A 12,374-nucleotide genomic window follows, 5' to 3' on the forward strand; every position below is an offset into this window, starting at 1 on the left:
AAGCCCCAAGTAACGCCTTTCACGAACAATCTGTGCGTCTTTGGCCCGGACCAACCACCAGGGAAAGGATGTTGTACCCGCCAAACCCGGCCGTAAAAAAGGAGTTGTTCAGGTACTTACTCTTCAGATCTGTCGGTCATGGTTAGTCACTAAGAAAATTCTAGTATTTAGAGTCAGTTTTTTGGCGAAAACCCACATTTTTGCACAACATGAAATCTAGCGTAACACAATCAACATACTATTGAAAATTTTTTACTGTTTGACTTGTCACTGTCAGATTTCATTTCGATCTGACATTTTGAGCGGAGTTGCGCGTGCGCGGGCTCGGAATCGTGAAGGCGCGGTTTGATTTTTAGCGCGCTTTTTATTTTTATTGATTTAATTCTCCACTTCTTGAATTTTGTTTAATCGATAAACAAACAGTTTTATTTTTAAATAAAATTTGTAGCTATATACCTTCGTATTTTTTAACAGTAACAATCAAAACGATAAAAACAGGTAATTATTCTAGTCAGTTTAGTGCGTTATTGTTAAAATAAGTCGAATAAACTCATAGTACAAATGAACTACTTTCAAAATTTATGCGCTGTTTATAATATATAAACTGAATTTAATCGGATTTTAAATGAATATAATGGAAGATAAAAACAAAACTGATAAAACAAAGATTTCTTTTTACAGTAAAATGGGTTTCGTGGTCGACAAGGTATCTGAAGATTCATTTTACGAGAATTTACTGCTGGGACTGTCAAAAGTTTTGGAAAAAAGTCCTTGCGTCTCAAAAATAAGTCTAAAAAGACTGTCGGGAGTTAGGTATAGTAATAATTCAACAACTAAAAATATAATAAAGTATATATTACAGTTAATTTTAATTATAGACAAGTTGATATTAGAGCTTGGGAGCATAATAACGGAGTTATTCTACCGGAAGATTTAAGAGGATTTTATTCTTCTACAAATGGGTTTCTTTTTACTTACGAGTTCTCCTACGATTACCGTACTACCAATGAAGAAGACAAAGAATTCAGGTTGGGTCTAATTCAAATTAACCCAATAAATGACATGATAAGAATATTCGGATATGAAACAAAAACTAATGCTGGTATAGAATGCGTGGGAAAAAAACATGTTTTGTCCTTATCTAGAGAAAGCAAAGTAAGAACAACTAAATGCAGTTTTTATGTTTTTAGTTCCTGAAAATATGAATACCTATAATCTATGATGATGAATCTTATCTAATACTAGTATATAAAATCCTTTAAGTGACTGACTCACTGATTAATCACGATCCTGTTCAAACCACTCAACGTAAGCTCAATTTTAGCATACAATACAGGTTGATTCTAGATTCTAGGGTGTAGAGATTCGATAAGAAGGATTTTAGAAATTCTAGTTCCAAGGGGGTGAAACCACCCCTCAAATATTACAATATTTTTATTTAAAAACGGTCAAGTTTCCGAAAACGCTTAAACACGTATATTTTATTTGTTTTTTTACATTTTAAGATTTTTTAAAAAATGTATACAGGGTGTTTCGAAAATCTGGTCATTGATTAATCATGATCCTGCTTAAAGCGCTTGACATATGCGGACGGACATTGATCGACCACGGAACGAACGGATAAACGACGACCAGACCCGGACAAACAGACCATCCCACGAACACCGAACAACCCAGAATGAACACCAACGGAAGGCACACAGAAGATAAACCGGAACGGATCGAACGAACGATAACGGAAGACAAACGGAAACCGACAAACGGAAGACTTTACGGTATCGATCAAGGATCGACCCGAAGATCTGACGACGATAACGCACCACGGACCGGTCAACCCAGGTCCAAAATGGCCCAAAAGACCGGAGAATAACCAACAACCAAAAATACACACACAGCGACCCGGACCATAGACGGATAACGGAGTCCCAACCGGAAGACGCAGGAGGACGGACCCCACAACCGACCACGAGTCCCACGGACACCGGAACAATGAAGACCCAGAATAACGGACCCAACGGAATAAATGACATGACAAGAACACCGGACAGCGGAAACCAATCAAAGAGTGAAAATGAACGGACCCGACCCAGAGAAAGGAACAACGCGAACGGAATGAAATACGGAACAACGGCGACCCATGGATGACGAACGACCCGAAGAAAATCCCGCATGACCGGATCAACGGACCCGTCCAAACCGACCCACCCAAGAACCGACCAGCCACACCGGACCCCAGATCTCGAAGAAGGATCTTGAACGGACCCATGGAACCCAACACACACGAACGGCCGAAGCCCGGAAAAACGCCGAACAACGGAGCCCGGAAGATCTTTAAAACGTACGCCCGAAAATCCAACGAATCACGAATCCGCCTGGACACCGGATCCTCGGGAAAACGACCGACCGAAGAGGTTCAACAAGGATCTTTGAAACCGAAGGAACCCGGAATACGGACAGCCCGGAAAACGAACATCGGCATATCTGAGCCCATTGAACATGGACGGAAGATCTTTAAAAACTCATACAGGCCACCATCAAAATAACCACCGGAGCAATCAATGACCCACGAACGGAAATGGACCGGGCAAAACGAACGGACCGTGGAAGGAACCGAGGGACCGAATCCAACCCAAGAGGGTGGAAAACAAACCGACATAATTGGACGAAAGACGAAAACGGGAACACGGACCGGAGAAGACGGAAACACATAACAAGGACCGACCGAATCAATGATCTGGCTTGAAACCGATGACGGAAGGAACGATCTCGGAAAACAACGAACGAGATGAAAACCACCAACACACCAAACACACGGCCATTGAAGGACATATGGAATGGAGGAAAGAGACCAGTTTGAAGGAAGAATGGAACGGAAGACGAACAACTGAAATGACAATCTGGATCGAACAGAACAACGAAGGAAGGAAAAATAATCCCCAGGACCCATCTCTGACTCATTGTCCACAAAATCAACAAAGATCAAAGAACCATTCCATAAATGGACGATTCATTCTTTAGCCGGATGAAGAAATACCCAACGCATTATTGAAGGAATGGAAAACTGAATGGAATTGGAATGATGAAATGGAAGAATGAAGGAATGGATGAATGGAATGACATTCCACCAATGGAAGGAATGATGGAATGGAAGAGACGAATGGAAGGAAGAAAAAAGGAGCCCATTCAGAAAAGATGGACAGTGGACAGATGGACCACATGAATGGAATGATGGACACTGAAAATGGAATATTTTAAAATTAACTAAACAATAAAAAAAAAAAAAAAAAAAAAAAAATAAAAATGGAAGGAAGGGAATGGACGGATGGAAATGGAATGAAGAATGGATTTGGAATGGACATAATGAAGGAGTAAATATGACCGGATAATTTAGATAATAAATAAAATGGAAAAACATGGAAATGGACAGAAATGAAGAATCAAACCAGGACAACGGAATGGAATCCTGGACCATCAAAACATCGGAAAAACCTGAACATGGAATCCAGTGGAATTCTTCTTTCTTGGCTCTTTTTTAAATGTAACACCCTGTATATGATTTAAAAAAAAAAAAAAAAAAAAAATTAACATTTTTGTATTAGTATATCAAAATTTTTAATGGTTTCACAGATAAGACGTAGTAATATTTCATATGGCTCTTTACAACGGTAAAATACGAGAGAAAAACTTGGGTGGCTTTGTGATAAAATTTACTGTGGAAAATGCTATAAGAAATATAAAACCGCGAATATCCGGCAAAACAATTAAAAATTTGAAATACTCTAAATACAAAATCAATTTTTAATTTCTCCATTCATTGAAAAAATACAGGGTAAGTATCCCATTTAAAAAAAACTAAGAAAAAAATTATTTTATATTTTAGTGGGAAGATTGGAGTGCAGAATTTGGAACATCCTGTATGATTTTTTTTATTATATTTTTTAAAGAGTATAATTTGTACCTAATATTTTTTTAAGAATAATTTTTATTTTAAGGGAATTTTTATTTATATATATATTAATATCTCTCAAATTATAGAAATATATCTTCTCATATATTAGCTTAGGATTATGTAAAGTGACTAAAAGTAACCCAAAAATGCAATAATATACAGGGTGTCTCCATTTAAAAATTATCCTGGCTCATTACCACACACTTCTTTGAGTCACCCCACAGAAGTTAAAATAATAGTTTCCTAGTACAATTTTAGGTTTGCACTTAAAACAAAATTCAAGTTTTTATTCCTAGGGAATACAGATGCCCGACTCACTCTTGCCGACCCTGTATAGTATTTCCTTTCACCAAAACCAATTAAAAACTTACTCTCAATTTTTTTTATAAAAAAGCATTTTTTTTTCAATTACCTATCATTCAGATTTTTTATTCCAAAAAATGTTGCAGGAATACCATGTTGGCAATATGTCTTTTCCAAAGAAGGTCTTCCAGAATGGAGCAGAGAAATGTTCAACATTATAGCGCCAGGGGTGCTGAACGAAGACAGAAATTTAATAGAAAAACACCAATATAATTCTGGGGATAAATATAAAAACAAAATTGATCCGAATATATTTACATCTTCCAGTGGTTGGCACAATACTAACCCAGATAAAAACAATAGTCGCGGTCCAGATCCCAAACTAAAAGAAAAAATCTAGAAAAAGTGTACCCCAAGAAAAGTGTAAGCACAAAGGGAAAAACACTAAACTTTACATATTTAGGGACTTTATTTTGGTAATATATTGCTGCTTAAGTTTATTTTACAATTAATTTTTTTTTTTTTTTTTTTACATATATTTGATTTTAATAAATGTGAAATAACTGTATATTTAACTGTGTAGTATAAAAAATTTTGGGATGTGATTCCGCATATGTTTTTAAGAAAAGGTCAACTTTGGGCCTAGAGTACTTCCTTTTTGATCTACAGGGTGTCTGTTTATTTCCATTAACTATTGTTTTCCTAACTGAACCAGTGGCGTCAGTACGCACACATCCCTCTTAAAGCCTAAAGTAATGGTACGCCACTGCTTTTTTTTCGAGAATACATTTTTTTTCTTGATTGTCCATGCTTTGAATGGTCCATGCTTTTGATTGATCTCTTGAGTTTTTCTTGTAAATTGAACGGTTTTCAAAAACACTAGACTAAATCGCTAGAAAACGAGCATACATGATTTTGAGATATGCAATGTAGTTTTTTTTTTGAAAAGCGTTCAACGTACAAGAAAAACTAAAGAGATCAATCTTGTTAAAAGATGATGGACAATCAAGAAAAAAAGTTTTCTTGGAAAAAGCAGTGGCGTATCATTTATTGTAATCAAATAATTCCGGGTTGTGACCGTACGGACGCCACTGATTCAAGTACGAAAACAGCAGTAAATACAAAAACTATTGAATACAAGGACCAATGAGGCCAAATTGTTAACATGGCTCCAAACTATATAGCATGGCTGTGCCGTAGCCACATATTTTTCTTAACTAAGCTGCTTGAGGAGATACATATTTATATTTTTAACAAATGTTTTGACTACGCCTATGGTGTACGCAGTGGTATCATACTAATTAATTACGAAAAAAACGTATTAAAATGTTAACAAAAGGCGGAAATCTAGTATCGACGTATATCACATATCAATTAAGTACATACAGGGTGGCGCACCTCATTCGCCTCGGTTGATTATACGAAAACGGAAAGATGTAAAAACAAAATATTTTATGGGTATATGTGGGGAGACAATGTGCACAATTTAAAATTATTTTGAAATGTACAGGGTGTGTCAGAACTAAGATCCATACCAAAGTTATATTTTTTCTTATGGAACACACCCGGTATTTTATTTTCTATTTTGGATTCTTGGACATAAAATAAGGCATTTATTATAAGGGTTTAATATGTTTAAATGCTTTAGCTTTTGAGATATATAAAGATATTGAAATATGCATGCTATAATAAAAAATTTGTCAACACCTTTACATTACTTTTTAGAATTAACTCTTGTGCTGACTTTCAAGCCAGAGAAATAAACTTTACTAAAAAATTTGATTGTTCCCTTAAGTCTATACAGGTGTATCAAAAAGTGCTGGTCTATTTTCAATATTTATTTTACAAAAACACTTCGTTATTTCAAATGCAACACTATGTATTTTTTTAAATAAGTCAAAGCAAATTGAAATGCTCTTTCTAACTATATTAGGGTTCCCTATACCTATCTGGCTTAGATTTTAAATAAAAAGTGATTTTTTAATAAAATTATAATCAAGATGGCTGGTGTGCCCATGGCAATTTTCTAGTGACACTTAGTAGCTATTTTCAAGAAGGACATTAGTTTATGGACTTTATTTAAATTTATAACAAGTTAGTTTTATTTAATTTACCTACAATAAAGGTTATTATAAGTAAGGATTTATTATTTTATCAAGAAAAATGAAGCAGTATCTGCTGGCGGAAGGAATGGATATGTTACTAGTGATTTTATTTTATGAAAGCAATTGCTTGTTGGCCTAAAGGGTATATGCTCAAGGATATCCAAATAGGAATTTTCTTGACAAGCATTCCTTTGAAAAACTAATTTTCCTATTTCGCAGAGCTGATAGTGTGGTATATGAAAAACCTATCAGGCTGTCGTTGGAAGTGAAGAAAATGAATTTGCACTAATTGATTCTTTTATAGAAAATCCAATATACAAGCGTCGTAATATAAATCAAAGAACTAGTTCTTTATTTTTCTTGACAAAATAATTAATATTTATTTATTAAACTATTGTAGGTAAATTAAATAAAAGTAAACTGTTATAAATTTAAATATAAAGTCCATAAACTAATGTCGATTTTGAAAATAGCTACTAATTGTCACTAGCAAATTGCCATGGCGACACCTGCCATCTTGATTGTCATTTTATTGAAAATCGCTTTTTATTAAAAATCTGAGCCAGATAGGTATAGAAATCCCTAATATAGTTTGAAAGAACATTTAAATCTGCCTCGACTTATTTTAAAAAATACATATAGTGTTGTATTTGAAATAACGAAGTTTTTATGTAAAATAAATATTTAAAATTGACCAGCAATTTTTGATACCCCTGTATACATTAAAGGAAGCAATAATTTTTTTTAATAAAGTTTATTTCTCTGGCGTCATAATCAGCACAAAAATTAACTCTGAAAAGTAATGTACAGGGTGTTGACAATTTTTTTTATTATAGCATGCATATTTACATATCTTTAAATATCTCAAAAACCAAAGCATTTAAACATATTAAACCCTTATAATAAATGCCTTATTTTATGCTCAAGAATCCAAGATTGAAATAAAATACCGGGTGTTCCATAAGAAAAAATATAACTTTGATATAGATCTAAGTTCTGACACACCCTGTACATTTGAAAATAATTTTAAATTATGCACATTGCCTCTTTACATATACTCATAAAAAAATTATTTTTACATCTTTCCGTTTTTCGTATAATCAACCGAGTCGAATGAGGTGCGCCACGCGCCACCCTGTATAATACCAGAAAAATAATTATCAAATTCTTTGTCAAAGTTGAACACATCACCATTGTAATAAAGTTTATAGAAAGTCCACTACACACAACAAACTATAAAAAATCGCTAAAATTGTCGCTATTGACTCATCCGTAGGCTCCAAATTGATGGTGTCTAACAGCACAAATTCTGCTCTAGCCCTTATATGGACCTTACGCCTCCTTGTGGTTTTTAATCATTGAGTTAATGGAAAAAACTGCCTTTATACTATAAAAGCCAAATACCGAAAGAAAATATCTGAAGTAATTTCCGACATATTGTGACAAATTCAACTTTTTTTTTAATTTAAATACCCTGTAGATCAAAAAGGAAGTATTTTAGACACCATGTTTATATGAAGGAATCACACCCTAAACTTTTAAGACAACATAGAGAACACCCTGTATAAACAAAATAAACATAACAAAAAAATAAATATTCTTTATGTGTACAAATGTTACATTTACGGAGGATAAAGCAAAGTTTTTTAAAAGTTTCCGAATATTCATATTCCATATAACTTATAAGAAAGAACGTTTATAATAATACACAAAACTTTTAAAAACCTTGAATAATAATAAACCAAAAATCTGTATAAATAAATATCTTACTTCCAGAGAGTTTCATATCTGGATTTTTGGTAAACCCAGCCTACTTAATTTAAAGGACGCTAATAATATTTTACTCGGCGTTTCTGTGTTTGACCAAGTTAAACGACTGATTTGCGGACATCAATCTGTCAGTTCTGGCTGTCAGAGGGGACGATAGATCTTGGAGCGAGGCACGTAGTTCGCCGCCTGATATCTCGCTGCTTACTTGAAGTAGATTGCTTTCATCTAAAAATAATAGCAAATAAGGAAATGATAAGAAAGTTTAATTAATAAAAAAAATAAATACTTGATAGAAAGTTTAAATATTAGAATATGAGATAGGAGTCTTCAGAAATATGTTACTGACTCAAATTGCAATATTATTCCTTTGTTAGATGGAAAATTAAAAGGTAAACATTTTTTATATTTAAAGTATTTCAGAAGCTCTATCTTCTGTCAATGTCAGTCTAGTATTATATAGTCGAAAGAGCCATATGTAATAAAAACGCGAATATCTGCGAAACCGTTAACAATTTTGAAATACTTTAAATATAAAAAATGTTAATTTTTTAATTTTCCATCTAACAAAGGAATATAGAGGGTGTTTCATTTTTAAAAAATTGTGTATGCAATATGTGCGCATATTTGAAGTGAAACTTCTTACTAACAGCTATTAAATTGAAGGATCTGAAGGATATACAGGGTGTCCCAGTTAAGATGGATACAAGCCAATATCTTGATTGTTTGTTGCGCGATCTTTTTCATTTTTGGCAGGAGGCTGTATGGCTATAAGACGCACATTTTGCCCAGGGTAAGAAATGCGATACCTCATAGATGTACGTTTTAATAGGGTTCGTTATTTTTCGAGTCAAGAGTAAACTACCCTTAGGACAGTATTTATTTCAAATCTGATAAATTATAGTGAATCCTCCTTACCTAAGATACTTAAGTTCTTATATATATATATATATATATATATATATATATATATATATATATATATATATATATATATATATATATATATATATATATATATATATATATATATATATATATATATATATATATATATATATATATTATATATATTATATATTTTTTTTTTTTTTTTCGTTTCTGACCTGTATACTATATATTTTTTGTTTTCACTCTTGGCTTTAGGTCGTTGGGGTTGCAAAGATGTTTCTAGATTTTGTTCATTATTTTTTATTTTATGACGACGTTTCGACAGTATATGTCTTTTCAAGCCTCTTGAACGTAGATTCTTACAGAGTGAAATTTGTTAACACTGGACAACACAATAATACATATTAACTATTGTTTCAATTATTGTTTAAAAGTAGACATCGGGTATTGAAATGATAAATGTGTTTTATACAGAGCGATCTGCAAGGAAATACGTACGTGCTCTATAGTAAAGTGTAATGTCCAAAACAATTAAAACAATAGTTAATATGTGTTATTGTGTTGTCCAGTGTTAACAAATTTTAACTCTGTAAGAATCTACGTTCAAGAGGCTTGAAAAAGACATATACTGTCGAAACGTCGTCATAAAATAAAAAAATAATGAACAAAATCTAGAAACATCTTTGCAACCCCAACGACCTAAAGCCAAGAGTGAAAACAAAAAAAAATTATAAATATTGATACAGAGTGTGTACATTAAAATAAGACATTTTTATTTTTATTATTATTTTTTTAAGTACTTACGACGCCACTGGATAAACAACTGGTTTATTATGAATAACCAATTATATCCAATTAACAATTAATAATCCATTTAAGTTTGGTCGAAGATGGTCGAAGATGTTGACTTTTAGTTCGTTATTGTTTTATAAATCTTTGTTTAGAGCATATTTTTCAAAGTTAATAGTGATTGTTTTAAATAATTATTTCACTTTTCTAAAATATTCCTCAATAAAACGAATAAAAATTATATTTCAGATTCCTTTGAAAACTGGGTTTTTAAATTATTTTGTAATTCATTTTATTCATTTGTATTAGCAAACTTAAAAAACAATTTTTTAAAGTAAACAGTTTTTTAAAGAAAATATTTAGTTTTTTTGTATTGTATCTTAAATATTATGGAAGCTATCTGAAAACTTGAATCGATTATTAATTGATAATTGGATATTGATAATAAACCAGTTGTTTATCCAGTGGCGTCGTAAGTACTTAAAAAAATAATAATAAAATAAAAATGTCTCATTTTAATAACACACCCTGTCTCAATATTTATAAAAATTATAACTTAAGTATCTTGGGTAAGGAGAATTCAATATAATTTATCAGATTTGAAATCAATACTGTCCTAAGGGTAGTTTACTCTTGGCTCGAAAAATATCAAACCCTATTAGAACGTACGTCTATGACGTACCGTATTTCTTACGCTGGGCAAAATGTACGACTTATAGCCATATAGCCTCCTGCCAAAAATGAAAAAGATCGCTCAACAAACAATCATGATATTGGCTTGTATCCATCTTTGGGTGGTCCCACCTCTGTATGCATTTTTATGAATGCTTTTATAAACTTCAAAAAAAAATAGAGCCAATATAAAACCGTATATTATTTTAATCTCTATAATTTTATTTTCAATTTTTATTAAAAAAACAATAATTCTCTCACCCGGCCGGGTAGCAGTGGCCATGATACAATAACGGAAAGATAAGATATTACGCATGTAGTGGGCGGAGCATAACAGAACAGATGTTGGTACAGTATCAGATCAAGTTTATTATAGTAATTTTCTTAGCTGCGTATAGCACAGATCATTACCCAGTGCTGCCACAAGCTTATTTTTCATCAGGGTAGATTATCACAAGATAGTGGGGGATGAATAATTTCCACAAGGGATAGATGTGGCAACACTGCTGCTATCAATTTTCCTCTCGCTAACTCGAGTGTCATGGTTGTCTCGCGGCCGTCACTCAAGGCCGAGTCACATGGCCTTGAATTTTTACCCCCAAAGCGTGTAAAGAAATTTCACTTCAAAATTTATCCGGATCCACTCGCATTTCTTTGAGGGACCCTGTAGAAGTTAAAATATTTTCCTGAAATACATGCTAACATAAAATACTACAACATACTTTTATATCCAAAATTCTATTGTTGACAGACTACCTGTTATTTAGGTTTCAGAAAGAACAGAGTACAATAGAGTTAGAAGTATTAAATTTGTCTAACAAAATGAGTGTTTATCGTTTCGAAAGTTTCTTCCTTGTTGTTTGGAAGCAAAATGCAAGAATAAGAAATCATTTAATATTTAATTGAATTATTTTCGAGAATTCTTACTTTTTAACAGATAGCTGTCTATCTATAATATTGTTGATTATTATATTGTTAATTTTTTTTTTTTTTTTTTTTTTTTTTTTATTTTTTTTGTTATAAGTCTTCGAAAGTATTCGGATTATTTTAAATTTCCACGCATTCCAAATGAAAGTCACTCACCACAGAAATCTATCTTCACGTATCATACAGAAAGTTTCACCTAAATCACAGAAAGTTTGGCCTTTGGTTTTGCACCTACAATTACTAGGTAGTAATTGTTAATTTTGAAGTTTAACTTAATATAATGTCATTTTAACAGAAACGTCAACGACGCTTTGTAGACAAATGCATCTGTTTTAAAAAGTAAAGTGTTTTTTTTTTAAAAAATAGTTCAATTTAAAGACGAATAAGTTTTTTCCCTTGACTTTAGAGTATTTTTATGCTTCCGACGACGGAAAGAGAAAACTTCCGAAACGTTAAGCATTTGTCTGTTAGGCAAATTTTATTACTGTAAACACAACTTCTGACAAGCAGTATCCGTTTAGGTATAACGGTAGGTATAACAAAAAATAACAACTATTTTATTTTGTAGATTTTTCTTGCAGTGCAGTGGCGAAAAACCCATAAAGATTTTTTTTTTAAAAATTTCAATTTATGCCTGTATATATTTTAACATACTGTATAAAATAAAAATAAAAAAAAATTAAGTTTTTATTATAGCGGTATACAGGATGCTCGACGTATTCTATTGCCGGGCCTGTATAAAGTATTAGGAACGACTTTAAACCGTGGCAACCTATATGCGGCAACTTTTATAGGTACACCCTATAACATCAGAACAAAAATAGTTTAATTTGCTATATAAAATGATTAAAGTCTATATTCTGTAATTTAAAAAAAAAAAAAATCAGTTATTATTATTATTAATTAAAATATAGTTAGGCAACTTTTGATTGGCACCCTAGCAATACTGCAACTGAAACGAAGTATACCAA

General features: G+C 32.3%; 1 protein-coding gene across 1 annotated transcript; it reads left to right on the forward strand.

Moving 5' to 3' along the window:
• The first annotated feature begins 540 nt into the window (after positions 1 to 540).
• LOC115891735 lies at positions 541 to 4,515 on the forward strand. The gene is made up of 3 exons (XM_030912279.1): positions 541 to 813; positions 879 to 1,155; positions 4,399 to 4,515. The coding sequence occupies exons 1-3, from the start codon at positions 626 to 628 to the stop codon at positions 4,471 to 4,473; spliced, it is 540 nt and encodes a 179-aa protein (XP_030768139.1). The 5' UTR covers positions 541 to 625; the 3' UTR covers positions 4,474 to 4,515.
• Positions 4,516 to 12,374: the final 7,859 nt, after the last annotated feature.

The sequence above is a fragment of the Sitophilus oryzae genome, unplaced genomic scaffold, assembly GCF_002938485.1.
Source record: "Sitophilus oryzae breed Bouriz unplaced genomic scaffold, Soryzae_2.0 scaffold_1193_pilon_pilon, whole genome shotgun sequence".
Taxonomy (NCBI): Eukaryota; Metazoa; Arthropoda; class Insecta; order Coleoptera; family Curculionidae; genus Sitophilus; species Sitophilus oryzae.